The sequence below is a fragment of the Papio anubis genome, chromosome 17 (assembly GCF_008728515.1).
Source record: "Papio anubis isolate 15944 chromosome 17, Panubis1.0, whole genome shotgun sequence".
Taxonomy (NCBI): Eukaryota; Metazoa; Chordata; class Mammalia; order Primates; family Cercopithecidae; genus Papio; species Papio anubis.
This window is the reverse complement of record NC_044992.1, coordinates 44,880,855-44,901,879: the sequence shown is the minus strand read 5'-3', so window position 1 is coordinate 44,901,879 and position 21,025 is coordinate 44,880,855. Positions and strand designations below refer to the sequence as shown.

Genomic DNA, 21,025 nt, shown 5'->3' with positions numbered 1-21,025 from the left:
CTGTGGGGAAGGATGAGTGGAATGTCCTTGCTGGAAGATTCCATGGCAGTTGGTGGGGAGCCATCAGCCTGGACAGGGGAACCAGGGGCAGAGGAAGTTGATGTGTTAGGGCAGGAGTCAGGAGTGGCATCCCCAGCAGTGAGGACAGAGGTGTGTCTGTATGTGTGCATCCGGGGTGTGGTGTAACAGGGAGATACATCTTATAGCCTTTGTGAATGTTTCATGTTCACAGAAGACTGAGGAAACCTAGATCCCTGAAATCATTGATGGACCCTAGGAGGAAAAAAAAAAATAACCCAAATTCATCCAAGCTAGGTGTTTGTCCCATCAAATAGTTTTGTGGATCTGCATATGAGAGCGTCTGGGTTACAAAAGTCTGCAACTCTGGGCTGGGAGCAGTGGCTCATGCCTGTAATCCCAGAACTTTGGGAGGCCGAGGCACGTGGATCACCTGAGGTCAAGAGTTCGAGACAAGCCTGGCCAAAATGATGAAACTCCATCTCTACTAAAAATATAAAAATTAGCTGGGCGTGGTGACACCCACCTGTAATCCCAGCTACTCAGGAGGCTGAGGCAAGAGAATTGCTTTTTTTTTCCCTTTTTTTTTTTTTGAGACGGAGTCTTGCTCTGTCGCCCAGGCTGGGGTGCAGTGGCCGGATCTCAGCTCACTGCAAGCTCCGCCTCCTGGGTTTATGCCATTCTCCTGCCTCAACCTCCCGAGTAGCTGGGACTACAGGCGCCCACCACCTCACCCGGCTACTTTTTTGTATTTTTTAGTAGAGAGGGGTTTCACCGTGTTAGCCAGGATGGTCTCAATCTCCTGACCTCGCGATCCGCCCATCTCGGCCTCCCAAAGTGCTGGGATTACAGGCTTGAGCCACCACGCCCGGCCGAGAATTGCTTGAACCTGGGAGGTGGAGGTTGCAGTGAGCCGAGACCTCATCATTGTGCTCCAGCCTGGGCAACAGAGCAAGACAGTCTCAAAAAAAAAAAAAAAAAAAAAACAGTTTGCAATTTTGGTTTCCCCATAGGTAGAAAGGGAAGAGATGAGAACATAGAAAACCATAGGAGGGAAAAGGGAAAAGCAGAGGTTACTGGGAAATCCTTAAGGCAAAACAAGCCGTCTTTAGAAGGCTGGGTTGGCTGTAACTCTTCAAAGATAAACACCAACAGTAAACGTTGGGTTGTAGCTATGAGTGAGGCCCAACAGAGAATCAAGACGGTTGGCCTGATATTCTTCTAGTTTCTGGACCAACAGCACCAGCTATACCATGTGGTTTCATAGGAGGCTCCAGGAGGGATCTGAAGCTTTTTTTTTTTTTTTTTTTAATTATACTTTAAGTTCTAGAGTATACGTGCACAACATGCAGGTTTGTTACATAGGTATACATGTGCCATGCTGGTTTGCTGCACCCATCAACTTGTCATTTACATTAGATATTTCTCCTAATGCTATCCCTCCCCCAGCCCCCAACCCCCTGACAGGCCCAGATGTGTGGTGTTCCCTGCCCAGATCTGAGTATCTTGAGAGCAGAGGCTGTAGTTCCACATCCTTCCATCCAGCACCCTTCCTCAGCATCCTGGGGGAGAGATGTTCACTGTCTGGTACTGATGGATTAGATGAGGACGGCCCTGTGCAAAAAAGGACAAAGAGAATGTCAGGAAGCAGGAAAAGCACAGGAAAGTGAAGAAAGAAGGGGATTCAGGCTGAGCGCAGTGGCTCAAGCCTGTAATCCCAGCACTTTGGGAAGCCGAGGCGGGTGGATCACCTGAGGTCAGGAGTTCGAGACCAGCCTGACCAACATGGAGAAACTCTGTCTTTACTAAAAATACAAAATTGGCCAGGCATGGTGGCACATGCCTATAATCCTAGCTACTAGGGAGGCTAAGGCAGGAGAATCGCTTGAACCTGGGAGGTGGAGGTTGAGGTGAGCTGAGATCGTGCCATTGCACTCCAGCCTGGGCAACAAGAGTGAAACTCCATCTCAGGGAAATTAAAAAAAAAAAAAGAAGGGGATTCAGAGGTAGACATGGAAGGAGAAGTGGAAGTGGAAGAAGCTGGGCCTGAAAGAGAAGGGGTAAGTCCCTGAGAAGTGTTAAAAGGATATAGTCATTTAGTCAGTCAGCAAACATTTACTGTGCACCTACTATAATCAAGCAATGTGCTGGGAATGGAAGGTGCCATGGTAGACAAGACGAGCATGGGGTTTTTAGCGGTGGGGAATGTGTAGCTTTGCAAGTTAGAAATGTAGAGAAAGTGACAATGTGGAGTAGAAAGAAACTGAAAGCAGTTGGAGACAAAAGGGAAATATCACTGAGAGAACCTGCCTCCAGACACACCAGGGAGGAGATGTCGCCCCTGGTTGAGGTTGACACACACACTCAGAACCACCCACTGGCCCTGGCTCTGTGAAGATGGCAGCAGGTAGGGTAGGAAGAGGAGAAATTCAGAAAGGGGAGGGACAGGAGTGGGTGGGGGTGGAGGGCACAGACTTTTCCTTGTTTTTCACTTGGGCACCCCCAGTGGGAAGGTATCTTTGGGCTAAGGAGTCCTTTTCCACATTTGGCTGCCCATTGGAATCACCTGAGGAACTCCTTAATACTGATGCCCCCAGAGAGTCCAATTTCCTGGGATGGGACCCAGACTTCAGAACCTATTAAAAGCTCTTTTAGTGAGTCTCAAGTGTGGCCATGGCCAGGTGCAGTGGCTCATGCCTATAACCCTAGCACTTTGGGAGACTGAGGCAGGAGGGTCGCTTGAGTTCAGGAGTTTGAAACCAGTCTGGGCAACATAGGGAGACCCCAGCTCTACAAAAAATTTAAAAATTAGCTGGGCATGGTGGCGCACACCTGTAGTCCCAGCTACTCAAGAGGCGGGAGGATCACTTGGGCTCAGGAGGTTGAGGCTTCGGAGACTCTGTCTCAAAAATAATAAAAATAAAGGGAGGGCACAGTGGTTCATGCCTGTAATCCCAGCACTTTGGGAGGCCGAGGGGAGGCGGATCATGAGGTCAGGAGTTTGAGACCAGCCTGACCAACACAGTGAAACCCCATCTCTACTAAAAATACAAAAAATAGCCGGCCGTAGTGGCGCGTATCTGTAATCCCAGCTACTCAGGAAACTGAGGCAGGAGAATCGCTTAAACCTGCGAGGCAGAGATTGCAGTGAGCTGAGATAGCGCCACCGCACTCAAGCCTGCACGATGAGGCGAGACTCCGTCTCTAAATAAATAAATAAATAAATAAGGCCGGGCGCGGTGGCTCAAGCCTGTAATCCCAGCACTTTGGGAGGCAGAGACGGGCGGATCACGAGGTCAGAAGATCGAGACCATCCTGGCTAACACGGTGAAACCCCGTCTCTACTAAAAAATACAAAAAACTAGCCGGGCAAGATGGCGAGCGCCTGTAGTCCCAGCTACTCGGGAGGCTGAGGCAGGAGAATGGCGTAAACCCAGGAGGCGGAGCTTGCAGTGAGCTGAGATCCGGCCACTGCACTCCAGGCTGGGTGACCGAGTGAGACTCCGTCTCAAAAAAAAAAAAATAAATAAATAAATAAATAAATAAGTGTGGCCAGAGAGACCACAAGCATTTCCAAGCCGTTGTCTGACCTTCTCCCTCTCTGTTGAGGACAGGGGCCATCTTGAAAGAAAAAATCTCTGAGGAGTTGTGTGGTCGTTGGGGGAGCGGGGGTGTTTGTGAACGAGGCTCTAAGACTCCAATGGGCCTGACAAAAGTATGAACTAGGTCTTCTTCTTAGAAAGTGTCCCCTTCCCGCAGTGGCTCACGCCTGTAATCCCAGCACTTTGGGAGGCCGAGGCGGGTGGATCACGAGGCCAGGAGATCGAGACCATCCTGACTAACACGGTAAAACCCCGTCTCTATTAAAAACACAAAAAATTAGCCGGGCATGGTGGTGGGCACCTGTAGTCCCAGCTACTTGGGAAGTTGAGGCAGGAGAACGGCGTAAACCCAGGAGGCGGAGCTTGCAGTGAGCCGAGATCGCACCACTGTACTCCAACTTGGGCGACAGAGCGAGACTCCATCTCAAAAAAAAAAAAAAAAAAAAAAAAAGAAAAGCAGCACTTTAGGAGACTGAGGTGGGTGGATCACTTGAGGTCAGGAGTTTGAGACCAGCCTGGCCAACATGGTGAAACCTTGTCTCTACTAATAACACAAAAATTGGCCGGGCTTGGTGGCGCACGCCTGTAATCCCAGCTACTCAGGAGGCTGAGGCAGGAGAATCGCTTGAACCTGGGAGGCGGAGGTTGCAGTGAGCTGAGATCGTACCACAGCACTGCAGCCTGGGTGACACAGCAAGACTCCATCTCCAGAAAAAAAAAAAAAAGAAAGAAAGAAAGAAAGAAAGAAAAAACAAAAAAAACCCAAAGGGTCCTCCCCTTCTTTGGCTGTGTCTCTAGTAAGAAGAGTCAGACAGCCTAGAAACAAAACAAAAACAAAAACAAACAAAAGATAAGGTGACCCTTAAAAGGGCAAAACCAATCAAATAATTCAAAACGACTGCAGAATTCTTCCAAGTTTTCACGCCCTGTCCTCCGCCCCGTGTGTGCACACTTTTTTTTTTTTTCACCTCTGCGGTCTTCAAGATGGGGCCTCTAGGTTAGAAGCATAGTTACCCCCAGTTTTTCTCCCAGAAGAGGTTTGACAGTGGCCCAGCAGGATATTCAACCCCACCTACCTCCCCCCCAAATCCCTGCACCCTAATACAGGTGAGTCATGGAACCTGGGTGGAGTCCTTGGTTTGACAGTGAAGCAATCTAAACTTGAAAAATGGCCTGGGAACAGAATGTATGGACTACATAAACAAGTCATGCAGATGTCATTGTATGCAAATATTCATTCTTTAACTCAGCTTACATTTCCTGCTGATCCTCCTCTATGCTGGCCTCAATCCTTCTACCACAGCTCAGTCTAGCAAGAGAGCAAGAAGTGAGAATAAAAGTGTGGAAATAGTGTGTGAGAGAGAAGCCCTTTTGCATGTGCCAGGGCAGCGCAGGGGAGGAAGAAGCTATAGCTAGGCAGGAGTGAGGTATGCAGACTTACAGCAGAGTCTTGAAGCATGCATAGGAGTTTATCTATTTTTCTGAGAGACAGGGTCTCGCTCTGTCACCCAGGCTGGAGTGAAGTGGTGTGATCATAGCTCATTTTAAGTTCAAACTCCTAGGCTCAAGTGATCCACCCACCTCAGCTTCCCAGGTAGCTAGAACTACAAGTGTGCACCGCCCCATGCGGCTTTTTTGTAGACAGGGTTTCGCCACGTTGCCCAGGCTGGGTCTTGAAATCCTGGGTTCAAGTGATCCACCTGCCTCTGGCTTCCCAAAGCGCTAGGAATACAGGTGTCAGCCACCACATCTGGCCATGGATGCATAGGGGTTTACCAGAAGGGAAGGGTAAGATAGAAAGTCAACTAGTGGAAAAAAGCGTGTTTAGGAACCTGGAATCTTTCCTGGAGGGAAAAGGGTAGGTTTTGTAGGAAGGGAATGGGGGTACAGGGAGGAGATAAAGCATGAAAGATACACCAGTAAGAGTGTGTCCTCTGGTGGATGCTGAGGTTAAGAAGAAAAAAGAGTGGGAGGAATTTGCCTAGAAAGAAATTTGGGCTTTATCCAGGAGATACGGATCCCATGAAGGATCTTTACTAGAGGAGTGTTATCGTCTAAAGTCTTGTTTTTCAAAGGCTAACACTGAGAGGAGTAGACTGGAAGAGGCTATTAACATTTTTTCAGTAATTACTGTGTACCCGGAATTCTGCTCCGCATTTTGTATTATCAACCAACCTTTCCTAGCAGTGTTTTTCAAATTGCCAGTCATGATCAACAAGAACGAGAATAAGATAGGATAGGCATAGAAACTATCAGTGTATCACAAGTAGTAAGCATTGTTTTCGGAAACTTTGTGACACTCTCAAACAGAAGTGTACTGGTCAGTATGCAAAATTTATTTCTCTTGATGGGCTATGTTTTATTTTTTTATTTTTTATTTTTTTAAAGCCATTGCGCTAAGGTGTAGGTGTGATTAACCTCGTTTTACTGATGAGGACACGAGGCTCAGGGAGTTTCGGTACCCTGCCTAAGTTAGTAGGATGTGTAGGTTTCAAACCCAGACTGGTCTGAAGCCAGAATGGATTCCCTCACTAAGCTAGGCAGCCTTCCCAAGTTCTCGGAAGAGACTTGGGAGCAAAGATAAACCTATCCAGATAGTGCCTACCAAGTGCTTTACCTCATCTCAAGAAGATAAGGGTAAGTGGGGCAGAGGCCAAGCAGTACTTCTCAAACTCAAGCGTGCAACTCTGTCCATGCCAGGCCCTTGCTAAAATGCAGATTCTAGGCACGCCCCGTGAAGTACCGAGTCGGATTAGGAGAGGCGGCCCGGGGAACCTGCCTTTAGAAAGAGCTTCGGATGATTCAGATGCACACGTTTGGGACCGTGGGCTATGGGGGTCGCCGCAATAACCATGTGAAGATTAACGGGGGCTTAACCGATTGTGAAAATCCCTTCAGAAGTGTCGCGTAAACAACCCCAACTCTGACTATGGTGCCGGACCCCAGTGCCTCACTGTACAAAGTCGCCCCTCCCGAGGCGACAACGAGCGAGGGACTAAATAAAAGGTTGATGGCTTTCCACTCACCAAGCATGGGGTTGAGTGGCAGCCGGCTACTGCCGAAGAGCAGGTAAAAGGTCCTGCCACACCTGGGCGAGACTGGACTTAGGGTACAATATATATGCTATTTCTGGGGCATTTGTGGGCCTCACCCTAAGGACTTCTGATTGGCTTCAGGGCAGATCTATCACTCATCCTCTGGGTTAGAGGTGGGTGGAAGGTCAACCACGACCAATACAAAAGCACTCTTCGACTAAGCCCCTCCCCTCCCAGCTTCCTGTCGCTGTCCATCAACCACCCAGTAGGCGGGACTTTGCCTCCCTCCAATTGGCTGATAAACATGTCATTCATTATTCAATTGGTTTTCGGTTGGTGCGGTCTACCGTCCATCAGTGACATTGCACAGACCTATTGGTCAAATCAACGTCGCTCTAGACGCCTCTGGTTGATTGGTTAATAGTGCTGTCGGTCCCCAATGTTCCAAGCCCTTATTGGTGAAGGCTGCCGTCGCTCGGGCGGTGGCGGGCTCCGGGATTGGCGGGTGCTTGGCGGGCGGTGTCAGGCTCTCGGTGGCGGCGGAGGCGGCGGAGGCCAGGGAGGAAGATGTCGTAATGAGCGGTGGGTCCCGGCCGCTGCCGGCGGGGTCTTCCCGGCCCCCAAGGGTCGGGAAGACGGGCAGAGGCCGCGGGGAGAGGGAGCCGAGGCCGGGGGTTCCCCCCTGGGGCCGGGCCTGGCGCCGGGGCCCGGCTTCGGGAGGGGCGGGGGAGGGAGGATTCCCGCCCGGAGGAGGAGCGGGGCTGGCCAGCCGGGCGGAGGCACCCGGAAGGGGGCGTTCGACTCCCCGCCCCCTCGGAGCCCGCCGGACGGGAGGGCGGCGCTTCCGGGGGCCGGCGAGAGGAGCGGGCACCGGGGTGGCCTGGCACCTCTCAGCCGGGTGCCGACCCACCTCAGCGCCGCTCTCCTGCCTGGGCGGACTATGCCTGGGTCGGCTCCGAGGAGGCAGCCAACAGCCCTCGTGTTCGCCCCGTGTCTGAGAGGCCTTCCTGCACTCTTAACTGTAGATGCCCGCCAGCGATTCAGGGCTCCCCGAAGTACAGAGGGGCGAGGGAACGCTTGAGATCCGGACGCTGCCAACCAGATGGGCACTGCTCGGCATCGACGACAGCCCGGTTACTGATGTATCCCAGTCGGGCGATGGTGTCAGGACACGAGGGCACTCTCTGGGCAGATGATCTCTCACTGGGGAGTGGGCAAAAACCTTCCTTTAATGTTTTCACTTGGATCATTGATCCTCCAGCTAGATGCAAGCTCTTAGCAGAATTGTGAGAAGTTTGAGAACTTCTTGCCAGAGCTCCCCAGCCTGTTACCTGACGCCCCGTGGGGGAAGACTACTGCAGTCCCAAAGCTCAGGCGCAAACAATCTTAAGGAATTACAGAAGAAATAAAATAGATACTTGCTTTCTTCCTCCACCCACCTGCATCCCCATTGCTGACTTACGGTTTTCAGCCTCTTACCCATGCTTCTTAGGTTTCCTTCCCAGCGGCTTTCTAATTTTAGTTCAAAAGGAACTATGTCTTCTCTGGGCAACTGAGAAACCTATCCTCACTGCATTCCTTGGTTTTGATTGCAATATCCTGTCATGTTTGTTTCTTAATTAACTTCATCCAAGGGGACTCAGTCTGGCCTTTCTCAGTGCATTCTCCCACAGTTCTTTCTTCCTCTGAGGTTACTTCTTGTTCACTTATTGTTTCCTAGAGAAAGGTATGAGCCAGTAGATCTGCTTTAAACAATGAATTGGCCCAAGTTTGCCGTTTACAGATTTCATTACAGTTGGAAGGACACTGTTTCAAGGTGCACTGGCCTGCACTGTCTAAAACAGTTTCATGCTGTACCCCAGAAGGCATTCAGTTTCACATTGGAGGGCTGTACCGAGTTGGTATTCTGGATGATACAATTTTTAGGGCTCGAAAGTTTAGAGTGTTGGCCAGCTTACAGGCTGCAAAGGGAATAATGGAGTCCAGAGCACAGCAGTAATTTCAATTACTAACACAAAGAAACCCATTGTCTGCAATAATGAATATAACTGCAGTGTCTTGTTTTGTTTTAAATTCTTGTGTGCGATGAAGGGGGGGAATCTATCAGACAACCTATCAATTGGGCTGATGATGTCAGTGTTCCAGTGGCTTCTAACAGGCGTTAATACCTGTTGGAAATGGATTATCATTGGCTGGGACGATTGGTAAGGTTTCTAATTCTAGTTCTTCCTCTTGGTTGTACAGAGGCTTAACCTCTTTGGTTAAAAGCAACTGCAAGAAAAAAAGCTAGTCTGACATAATTATGAACCCCCCTGAACTAGGCTGCTGAAGCCACAAACTCTACCAAGGAGACCCAAGTAGAGTTTGTTAATAATCGGACCCTCATCTGACTGCCCAACAGGTAGAACTGGTTCCAGGAGAAAGAGTTTGGCATCACTCTGGACAGCAGATGGACTGGCCACTTTTTTCTCTCAGATTCTATTAAAGTTTGGGCCTGTGGAGGCCTGTCAGAGAGGAGAAAAGAAATTATAAGATTTGGGTAAATGTCTGGGGTAAAGAAGCTTTATGGCATTTCAGCAAGTAGAGTGGTTGGTTCATTTGGATATTTTGGCCTTGAACTTCTTATTTCTTCTGGTGGTTAATACCAGCTTTTTGGAGAAGTTGGACAGTCCTTTGCTATAGGTCTGTGTCAGTTCCCAAGCTTGCTGTCAGCAAGTATAGTATTGCCCAACCAGGGCCCTTCTGAAGACATTTTAAACTTGTTGCAACCAACTAGTAGACCTTAGTATTGGCTTTGTTTCAGCAATCTTCTAAATCTTGCCCACTCATTTCTGTGATATATACGTAACGTGTTCTTTTTCTAATACTTATTTTTTCACACACACCCCTTTTCTGTATACACAAAAATTGGAAACCCTGCTTGCAAACATAGAAAAATTTAGGATATTTTGGATCAGGTGGACAATGGCTATGGAATAAAAGATGCAGAGAAACACTGCTTTAAAGGGTACACAGAGAATTACAAAGTTTAGGGATGCAGTAGCATGAACATTTCTGAGTTTACCAGATTTAACCTCATGGCCCGATCTTAAACCTTGTGGGCTGCAAACCTGGAGTAAAATCTGTTCAGAGAAGCTCGTATACTTTCTTACAGGTTCATTGGGTGATATGTCTTTTTGCAACTGACTTGGATTTGTGAATTTCTTCCCACCACCTACAGGCTGAACTAAACCAGTATCCAGTACATTTCTGGGCTGAGAAATGGAGATCATTTTGGAATGCATTTGTTGCTTTTTTGCTTGTTTTTGCCTTTTTTGTTTTGGATATGCTTGCAACTCCTTGTATGACATTGTCTAGACCTGTTGTAGGAGGAAAAAAAGTTCTTTCTCTTTATTTCTTCCCTCATAGAGCCAACACTTAGATCTTTATCTTTCTGAAATGTAGTTGAGTGTCTTTTTAAAGATGCTCTTCCTCAATAATCGGCAGATCTTTTTTTGGCTAGCAGCATTCTCTTAGGAGACCTTGGGGTGGAGGAGATCTCACTTTTCTGTCAGCAATCTATTGGAGCAAGGTGGAAAGATGAGTGAAGAGGATAAAAATATGGGACATTTCTTTTTTAAAAATAATAGAGGCATAGTCTCTCTATGCCAGGCTGGTCTCAAACTCCTGGCCTCAAGTAATCCTCCCACCTCAGCCTCCCAAAGTGCTGGGATTACAGGCATGAGCCACTGTGCCTAGCCAACAAGGGATATTTCTAACTCGAGGGTATTGTCAGGCTATGTGGGAAAGGGCGTAGAGATTGCCCTTGAGGAGATGCTCCCAGGTGGCAGATTTGTCCTACTTGATAGATTCCAAAATGGAAAACGGATTTTTCTACTGCCTCTGGGGACACTGAAAAAAGAACCTCCACGTGAGTTCAGAAGCAGCACTGGCAGCTTAGGGGAAGTCATGGCTTCCACTGCGTGTCTAGGAAGCGGTCTTTCAGGATGCTCTGAGGCTGCCACTGGCACAGGGGAACACTGTGCTTCTCATCCAACTGGGCTGCAGGCTGATTTGCTCTTGGGAGATGAGCTCTGCTCAGGAGCAAGGGGTTGTGAAAGGGCTGATGTTTCTCAGGCTCCCCCAATGAGCAGCTCCAAGCAGTGCTGAGATGTCTAGGCTGTTTGTGTCACAGGACAAGCATGCTTGCAGACCCAATGGTTGGAATCCTTCATTGGCATTTCATTCCCGTTGCTGCTGTTTGTCTCCACATCAGAATTGCTTGCTATACCTAGCCAAAAGCCCTGCCACATTGCAGTGCAAAGGCTTAGCTTACTTGTTTTTGCTGCTGAGTGCTCTTAGATACCAGTTTGTCCCTGTGTGGTGATTTAGGCAGTTAGGTGGCCTTTCCTCTCAATCACAGAGTAGAAGTGGCTCAGGAGGAGCCAGCAGACACTAACTTACACATTTCCAAATGTCATCTTTCTAGAGCCTTCTCTTTAGGGTTGTCACCTCTCCTACAGGATTTGGTAGAATCACAAAGTGGCCTCCAAGAGAGTGTGAATAGGAAGTAAGAGTGAGCAGGCAGGGCCATGTAATTGGAAGTGGAATATTTCTGCTCCCAGTTGATAATTAGGAATCTTCTTAGATCAGCCTAGAAGAAAACAAACCAAGACATTTCCCAGCCTCCAAAAAAGTAAATGGTAAGCCAGCCCTGTCTTCTCAGGGGAAATGAAATCACCACTCATTTCAGAAGCTGATTCTGGCCTGGGGCTGGGCTTGGTAATCATGCCTGTAATCCCAGCACTTTGGGAGGCTGAGGCAGGCAGATCACTTAAGGTCAGGAGTTCGAGACCAGCCTGGCTAACATGGCAAAACCCCATCTCTACTAAAGATACAAAAATTAGCCACATGTAGTGGCACACACCTGTAGTCCCAGCTATTCCGGAGGCTGAGGCACGGGAATCACTTGAACCCAGGAGGCAGAGATTGCAGTGAGCCGAGAGTGCACCACTGTACCCCAGCCTGGGCGACAGAGCAAGACTCTCAAAACAAACAAACAAACAAGCAAACAAACAAAAAGCTGATCCTGGCCCAGGATAAGTGTGGGAAGTTACTCACAAATAAATGTGCCAAAGCACATAATGAGATTCTTTAGGGGAAAAAGTGTATCTTGCTTTTTTTTCCTCCTGTTCTCTAAGAATTCTGAGGCCCAGTATTCTTTGACAAAAAAACTTGATGCTGTTTCTTGGGCCTGCTTTGATCAGGTTCTCTTTATGCTGTCCCCACCCCCACACATTTCCAGAGTCCCTTCCAGTACAATGGGATATGACCCAGTCAGGATGCAAACTAGCAAATGACATAGTCACGTTTTGGAAAGAAGAATTAAGGGTGGAGACAGACAGGTGGTATCCAAATTCGAGTGCCTTCATTATCTTTTTTTTTTGAGACAGAGTCTCGCTCTGTTGCCAGGCTGAAGTGCAATGGCGCGATCTTGGCTCATTGCAACTTCCGCCTCCCGGGTTCAAGCGATTCTCCTGTCTCAGCCTCCCAAGTAGCTGGGACTATAGGCATGCGCCACCACGCCCAGCTAATTTTGTATTTTTAGAAGAGAGAGGGTTTCACTGGGTTGGCCAGGATGATCTCCAACTCTTGACCTCATGATCTGCCCGCCTCAGCCTCCCAAAGTGCTGGGATTACAGGCATGAACCACTCGCCCGGCTATGTTTGTTGTTGTTGTTTTTTTTTTTTTTTTTTTTTTTTTTTTTGAGATGGAGTTCCAGGCTGGAGTGCAGTGGTGCAATCCTGGCTCCGCCAATGCTTGTCAATTGAGAGAAGCATTAATAATGCATGTCAGTTGAGAGAAGCATTGAAATGCAGTAGTACCTGGTATGTGGTGATGGGAGTTGTGCGCTTTGAAGTTGTTTTTTTTTGTTTTTTTTGTTTTTTTTGTTTTTTTTTTTGAGACGGAGTCTCACTCTGTCGCCCGGGCTGGAGTACAGTGGCGCGATCTCAGCTCACTGCAAGCTCCGCCTCCCGGGTTCACGCCATTCTCCTGCCTCAGCCTCCCGAGTAGCTGGGACTACAGGCACCCGCCACCTCGCCCGGCTAGTTTTTTGTATTTTTTTTAGTAGAGACGGGGTTTCACTGTGTTAGCCAGGATGGTCTCGATCTCCTGGCCTCGTGATCCGCCCGTCTCGGCCTCCCAAAGTGCTGGGATTACAGGCTTGAGCCACCGCGCCCGGCGCGCTTTGAAGTTTTTGGCCAGGAGCAGGACTGGACTGCACTGGCCCACATGTGAGGTGACTGGTGGGGTTGAGGGTTCCATCAGCTAAAACCCATCAGGGTCTGGGTCAGCTGTGGGGTGGATCCTGACCTAGTGCCAGGGTATGCAAATCTGCAGCTTTTCTCCTTTGGTTCCTACACTCCCTTTAGGCTCTCGTGCTGTAAAGCCTCCAGGATTTACTCATTCACTTATTCAACAAACATAGATTGTTAAGCACCTACCATGTGCCAGGGACTGGGATACATCAGTGAGTAACGCAGAGAAGTCCCTGCCTTTAGGAAGCTTACATCTTAGTGGGAGACAATGAATAACTAATAGATATTTGTGAGACAGTGAGAAGTGCTAAGGAGGCAAAACGAGGATAAGGAAAAAAAGGGGGAGGTGGCAATTTACATAGGGTGATCAGGGAAAGTCTCAATGATAAAGTGACATCTGAATAAAACCCTGAAGGAGTGGGGAGGAGATTGAGCCTTGTTCTGTCTGGGGTGAGGGGAGGAGGGTGAGAACTCAGCAGAGAGAAGAGCAATGCAAAGGCCCTCAGCAGGGGTCATACTTGGTATGTTCAGGAACAGCAGGGAGCCAGCATGGCTAAAGCAGTGAGAGAGGGAGAGTGACAGGGCAGGTGAAAGAGGTCAGGTCCCCCAGGGGCCTTCTGTGTCACGATGGAGATTTTGGCTCTTACTTTGAGTGGGAGATGGGATGGTATTGGGGGCTTCTGAGCAGAGAAATAACACGGTTTCATTTAAGTGTGATGGGTCTTACTCTAGATGCGTTGAGAATAGACTGATGGGGTCAAGGTCAGAAGCGCAGCTAGGAGGTTAATCCATGGGAGACATGATAGAAACCTGGACCTAGGTGATGACAGAGGAGGTGGTAGAAGCAGTCAGCTTGGGCATATATTTTGAAGATACGAGTGTTTGCTGTCAAATGTAGGGTGTGGAAAAAAGATAAGGATAACTCCCAAGGTTTTAGGGCTGAGCAGCTGGAAAGATGGAGTTACTATTCATTCACTGCAGTGGGGAATTTTGAAGGAGTCACAGGATTAGGACAATATCGGGAGCACTGTTTGGGGCTAGTTAGATTTTTGTTTTGTTTTGTTTTTTGAGATGGAGTCTCGCTCCTGTCACGCAGTCTGGAGTACAGTGGCACAATCTTGGGTCACTGCAACCTCTACCTCCCAGGTTCAAGCGATTCTCCTTCGTCAGCCTCCCGAGGAGCTGGGATTACAGGCGTTCGCCACCACACCTGGCTCATTTTTTTATTTTTAGTAGAGATGAGGTTTCGCCATGTTGGCCAGGCTGGTCTCCAACTCCTGATCTCAGGTGATCCACCTGCCTCGGCCTCCCAAAGTGCTGGGATTACAGGCGTGAGCCACCGCGCCCAGCTGGGGCTAGTTAGATTTACGATGCCTATTAATACATCCAAGTGGAGATAGTAGGCAGTTGGATATACAAGTCGAGATAGAAATGTGAGAGTTAAAATTATATAGAATCTGTATCTTACTGGTTTCTAAACCCACGAGACTAGACAAAATCAGCTAGGAAACAGGTGTAGACAGAAGAAAGGTCCTGGCCGGGCACGGTGGCTCAAGCCTGTAATCCCAGCACTTTGGGAGGCAGAGACGGGCGGATCATGAGGTCAGGAGATCGAGACCATCCTGGCTAACACAGTGAAACCCCGTCTCTACTAAAAAATACAAAAAACTAGCTGGACGAGGTGGCGGGCGCCTGTAGTCCCAGCTGCTCGGGAGGCTGAGGCAGGAGAATGGCGTAAACCCGGGAGGCGGAGCTTGCAGTGAGCTGAGATCCGGCCACTGCACTCCAGCCTGGGCGACAGAGCGAGACTCCGTCTCAAACAAACAAACAAACAAAAAACCAAAAAAAGAAAGGTCCTGAGACAGAGTCCTGGGGCAACCCAATCATTTAGAATTTGAGAGGAGAGGAAGAACCAGCAAAGGAGATATGGGAGAAGTTAGCCAGAGACTAGCAAAGTACGTCCTAGAGGCAAAGTAAAGAAAGTGTTTCAAGGAAGAAGAGGCCAGGCGCAGTGGCTCATGCCTGTAATCCCACCTCCTCGGGAGGCTGAGGTGGCATGAACAGTTTTGGTGGCATGCCTGGGGAGGGTGCAGCTTGGTTGGAGCAGGTTTAAGAAAAGCTAGCAGGAGAGAAATACAGGTAACTCTTGCAAGGAGTTTTGCTTGAGGAGAAGGGAAGACATAATGGATCTTAGCTGATGAGGGAAATTTTAACTTCTTGGTGAAATCGTGGACATACCTAAGGGTCATTGCCTGAGGCTGGGGGTCTGAGATGGGGGGTGGGGGAAGATGAGAAGCTCAGTAAAGGGTTAATGTGGAGACAAGATCTCCATTCCTTACTCACCTTCTTCCTTCCTTCGGCCTGTGGCATTAGCAAGCCACTGCCCAGAGGTGTTCTCGTTTAATGAAAGCCATTGAAATTTGTTTTACTGTTATTGGGCTCTTTTATCATGGTTTTAATTCATTTGTTTATTTAACATTATTATTATTATTTAAAGACAGGGTCTCACTCTGTCACCCAGGCCAGAGCACAGTGGTGCAATCATAGCTTACTGCAGCCTCGACTTCCTGGACTCAAGCAATCCTCTCACCTTAGCCTTGTAAGGAGCTGGGACTACAGGCACACACCACCATACTCAGCTAGTTTGTAAACATTTTTTGTAGAGATGGCATCTTGCTGTGTGGCCCAGGCTAGTCTTGAACCCCTGATCTCAAGTGATCCTCCTGTCTCGGCCTCCCAAAGTGCTGGTATGACAGGCATGAGCCACCATGCCCACCGAGCCACATAATGGCTGTTGTGATTGCTGAGGTTTGCTTCTCATTGAAATACTCAGCACAATTTGGAGTCTTTCACTACCAAGGTTGCTGCTCTCTTCATCCAAATGAATTCTTTTACCCCATTTGTCAGCTTTCTTTGAGGTCCAACTTTGTTCTCTAAAACCAGCCAGGGCATGCTTTTCCCTCACCAGCTCTGAATTCTTCCAGGCTAGGCAACTGGAAAAGCCTGGGCTTAGAAACTGCTTTGTTGGCTTAAGGCCCAGCTGAGCTGACCAAAATAGCCAACAGAAAGACTGTTTGCACAGTGTGAAATTCCTCCAGGGGAAATACCATAGCAAAAGGCCAAGAAAGCCAGAGCCACGATGGCAGGAACCCACAGGCAAAAAAAGCCGTTACCCCCAAGGCCTGGGTTGTGGAGATGGAGCCAAGTTCTCTCCAGAAGGAAAAGCTTCCTAAAGCCTACTGTTGTGGTATTTCTGTAGGCGCCCTTTCTCATTTGCTGGGTCTCAAGGGTAGCATTCTCAGTGAAAGGACCGGTTGAACAGCCTGAAGCCTGGTGGCCAGGGCTCAGAGGTCTCTCTTCCTGTTACGTGCTCTCCCCGAGTCAGGCCTAGAAAGACCTGTGAGACAGGGACACACTCCCAGCTCTGTTGGTGGGACAGTGTGGAAGTGTGCCTGGAGTATGCACTGGCAGGCAGCAGGGTCACCTGCCCCAGACTTGAGGTGGGAGGAGGTCAGGAGAGGCTTTCCCTGAGTGAGAGTATAAATGAGCTCTGAAGGACAGGAGCTGACCAGGCAAATGGGAGAGAGTGTGCTTCAGGCTCCAAGTGAGACAGGGTGGCATGTTTTAATTCCAGAAATGAAAAGCTGAAGTGTGTGTTGGGAGAGGTGGAAGGGCAAGAGGTCAGGGGGGTGGACCAGGGAGGGACAGCTTGTTCTGGCCTTTATAAGTTTATCACAAGAGCATCAGGGAACAATTGAGGGGGTTAATTAGGAGAGTAGCTGGATGGGATTTGCACTTTAAAAAGAGCCTTCTGACCAAATTGTGGAGGCTGGCTAAGGGGGAGGCCAGAGGCCAGGAAGCAGTTTTGGAGGCCGTGGGCAATATCTCAGGTGGATCATGGTGATGAGGATGGGGAGCCTGGGTACACTACAGGGAGGTTTGTCTATGAAGTGGAGTCATGAGGACTTGATGATTGGTTGGCAGTGAGGGGGATACTCAGGTTTTGTCCTGATTGGAGATACCAGAAGAGAGGCTGCTTTAACCCAGGGTATTCATACAGCCCATAGGCACTGAAGGTGGCCGTGAGCCATGTGCCGGGCTTGGTGTCTACAGTTTAGTGGTGCAAACAGACATGGCCCACCCTGGGGAGCCCTCGCATACATCGGGCTCACGATTAGTTAATGGGTAGTGAGTGTTCCCAAAGGAGTTAACCTCGTCTCAGGGGTCCAGAAAGGCCACTCTGAGGAAATGGCATGCCTGTTACATAATGGCTCTTAAATTATGCTGGGAAAGTCAAACAGCCAGAGACCTGAAGGGTGAGGTCTTAGCTAGTGAAGAGAACAGAAAGAGTTGTAAGCAAGGAAAGACAGCTGCAGAGACGAAAGTTTTTCAAGGATCTGGAAGAAGGCCTGTGGTGGCTGAGGGTAAGAAAGCTTGAGAAAGAATGGGCAAAACTGACAGCTCAATGTTCCAAGTGTCTGTGGCCAGCCCTAGTGGAAGACGCACAGAGGGCTGGATGTACAGGTCTAACACGTGGAGCAGAGATCTGGACCAGACACAGGCCTATGAGTTGCCAGCCTGTGGAAGGTACGTAAAGCCATGCGAATAGGCATGGTCACCCAGGGAAAGGGTGCTGGGTGAGGAGAAAGGACAGATGTTGGGGAACATCAGTATTTAAGGGGTGGCAAAGGAAGAGGAGCCCACAAGGGGAAGAGGTGGCAGGAGAGGTGGGAGAATATCCATGGGAATTTCGAGGAGGAGGCACTCATCGGAGGGGCTGCTGGATTGAGCAGCAAGGAGGTCGCTGGCGACCTGGGCAGGTGCAGCATGAGCACAGTGCCAGGGTAGACGTCCTAATGCTGCCGGGAAATGAGTAAGTAGGGAAGGAGGGAGGGGACAGCAGGGTGCCAGCAGTTTTTCTACCAAGTTTGGCTAAGGGGGTAAGAAGTGAGGCTGTGCTGGAGGGAACAGGAGGTAGAGGCGGATGATCAGTAGTACATCAAGAGTCCAGAAACTCGGGATGCTTTTCTGCTGGTGTTGGAATTAAATTGGTTTCCAATATGGGAAAGAAATGTTGTGTGTGGTCCCTTCAGGCACCTGCAACCCCATCCCTACCCCATGCTGCCTTCAAACCTTGTTTGATGCCCCTGCAGTTTTCCTTGGAGCCTAAGAGAGGTACTATTGCTTGTATAGTAAATCATTGTAAAACTTCACCAGCCTAGGGACTCTTGGGAAAGTTTTAGCCAACCTAACTTAATGAAAAGTCTGAATGATATAACTTGGAAAGCAGTGCAGCTTTTTCTTTTCAAGAATATGCACTAATCCCACTTACCTATGTTGTTAGGTGTCGGTTTCAGTGACTGGATGTAAACTACTGTTAAAAGCAAGTGGCACTATTAAAATAGCGGAAGTGATATAAAACAATTATTCTTACTAAGAGTCCTTTTGCAATCTTCAAACACCATTTAGGCTCGCTTTAAATAGTATGAAAGAGGCCGGCGCCTTGGCTCATGTCTGTAATCCCAGCACTTTGGGAGGCCGAGGCGGGTGGATCACGAGGTCAGGAGATCGAGACCATCCTGGCTGACACGGTGAAACCCCGTCTCTACTAAAAATACAAAAAATAGCCGGGCGTGGTGGTGGATGCCTGTAATCCCAGCTACTCGGGAGGCTGAGGCAGGAGAATGGCGTGAACCCGGGAGACAGAGCTTGGAGTGAGCCGAGATCATGCCACTGAACTCCAGCCTGGGTGACAGAGCGAAACTCCGTCTCAAAAAAAAAACCAAGAACGATAACAAAAAAATAGTATGAAAGAAAAGTTAAGCACAATTTATGTCCAAATTGTATATTTTAAATGTAAGGTTCCAAATTCATGAGGTTCTAAAGTGCCTTTGATCATAGCCTTACAATTAGGTATCTATGCTACCTCTTCTTAACCACTTTTCATTTCCAAACATCAGTGGGAAATGCCTCTCTTTTCCTTTTCATGGTTAATTCCAGGAGGTTAATTCTGTAGTGGCAGGGAGATCGGTCTCTCTTTTGGTTGCCCAGGTCTGCAGCCTGTGGCCATAAAGCTCTGAGTGACACTAGGGAAGATACTTGCAAACGTTGGTTTGAGATCTATAGGAGCATTTCAGGAACCAGCTGGGAAGGAAAATGAAACAAGCTGAAATGGTGCAACGTGCAGCACCAGCAGTCTGCAGCTTCAGTAGATTCTGCTTTAACCTCCTAACTGAAGAATCACTCAGAACCCAGCCCAGTGTCCAAACAGTTTGAGTCCAGGGTAATAAGGACTACAGAGAAGGGAGAGAGGGAGATGATGAAGAAACACTAGGCCAGTTTTTATTTTGTCTCATTTCATTTACACTCTGCACGGATCCTATGGCCCTTCTGTTTTATAATAGAGGATGTCTAAGAGAGTCATTCACTAATTTTAGCTAAGCAAACCTGAGCCCTGGGGGAGCCTCCTGGGAGAGCCATTGCCTTCCTTTGCAGTTCTGCCAGCAACAAACTCATCTTGTATTTTTATCAGCAACATGGTCTGAGGAGTCTAAAAATCTTTTTTTAAAAAAACTTATTTTAAATCACTGTACTTTCTTCCAGTGAATAAAAATCTTTTTTTTTTTTTTTTGAGACGGAGTCTTGCTCTTGTCGCTCAGGTGGACTACGGTGGCACGAACTTGGCTCACTGCAACGTCCGCCTCCCGGGTTCAAGTGATTCCCCTGCCTCAGCTTCCTGAGTAGTTGGGGTTACAGGTGTGCACCACCATGCCCAGCTAATTTTTGTAGTTTTAGTAGAGACGGAGTTTCCCCATGTTGACCGGGCTGGTCTCGAATTCCTAAGCTCAGGTGATCCGCCTGCCTTGGCCTCCCAGAGTGCTGGGATTATAGGCATGAGCCATTGCACCTGGCTATGAATAAAAATCTTAAAGATCATTTGGTCCAACTTTCCACGCCATCTCAACATCCTGACTCCAGCAGGGACACATGTCCTGCCTCTGGTTAAGTGATTCCAGAGAAGGGAGAACATAGTACCTCGGAAGGCAACTGATTTTCATCTTTGCAAAGTTCTCTCTTGTGTTAACTAAAATCTACCTCAAAATGTCCACACAGGAGTCTTGGTTCTACCCTTTGAACCCATGTCCCCACTCTGGCACCCTGGCCACAACCATTGCTGCTGTCTTCTGAACAAGCTCCGGCTGAAAATCCCCCTTTTAAAATGTCCCTCAGAACAGAATCTGATGCTCCAGATGTGGCCCAAGTGTGCAGACTACAGGAGGATATTATTTTTTTGTTCTATAACTGAACTTTTAGAAATGCAATCCAAGATTGCAGTAGCCTTTTTGGCAGCCATATCTAGATTGTGCTGGCCCCCATTCAGCTTAAAGTCAAAAACCTCTGGGGCTTTTCCACGTGGCACTATTAGATTCTTTCTTCCCTCTATGCATGTGATTGGCTTTTTAACCTAAGTGGAAGACTTACTCAACTTTTTTATTTTTTTTAATATACAGAAAAGGTTTCACCATGTTGCCCAGGCTGGTCTCAAACATCTGAGCTCAAGAGATCTGCTCACGTTGGCCTCCCAGAGTGCTGGGATTACAGGCGTGAGCCACCACATCTGGCCAAGACTTCTTAAACTTTAAAGCCTATATAGCCTTTAAACCCTTGATGCTGTCATATAAATTATTAGAGCCTCACAGAAATCCTAGAAGGATGACATTACCTTTGTTTTACAGAGGGCACTGGAGGAGGCTAAGAGGGACCATCCCACTAATGAACCACACAGTCAGAATCTCATTTAGGTATGGAGCCTGATGTTCTTAAACATTGTACCTACCAGTTTTTTAAGATGTCCTTGAACCCTATTACCGATACCCATTGTGTTTACAATCCTTCTCACTTTTGTGACATCTGCAGGGTTTTTTTGTTTGTTTGTTTTTTGATACCGAGTCTTGCTCTGTTACCCAGGCGGGAGTGCAGTGGCATGATCTCGGCTCACTGCAACCTCCACCTCCAAGGTTCAAGCAATTCTCCTGCTTCAGCCTCCCAGGTAGCTGGGACTGCAGGCAT

At 48.4% G+C, this 21,025-nt stretch overlaps 1 protein-coding gene and 1 long non-coding RNA gene across 3 annotated transcripts in view; one reads left to right on the top strand and one right to left on the bottom strand.

Annotated features, from left to right (window-relative positions):
• Positions 1-1,277: 1,277 nt before the first annotated feature.
• LOC103878740 overlaps positions 1,278-21,025 on the bottom strand; it is a 52,028-nt gene continuing 32,280 nt past the window's right edge. The window contains exons 3-4 of the long non-coding RNA XR_004179453.1: positions 7,028-11,288; positions 1,278-1,632 (exon numbers count right to left, since the gene is read on the bottom strand). This is a non-coding gene — a long non-coding RNA (uncharacterized LOC103878740). The remainder of the gene's footprint in view (positions 1,633-7,027; positions 11,289-21,025) is intronic.
• The window catches only part of SP2 (Sp2 transcription factor), a 32,949-nt gene continuing 19,023 nt past the window's right edge, over positions 7,100-21,025 (top strand). Inside the window, exons 1-2 of one of the 2 annotated variants that reach the window (XM_009190153.4) lie at positions 7,170-7,237; positions 20,692-20,757. Coding sequence is in view for 1 of the 2 variants with exons in the window: in XM_003912659.5 (XP_003912708.1) it covers positions 7,231-7,237 (7 nt within the window). In the remaining variant the exon portion in view is untranslated. Of the gene's footprint in view, positions 7,238-20,691; positions 20,758-21,025 lie in introns of both variants that reach the window. The other variant, XM_003912659.5, reaches the window with a different exon arrangement.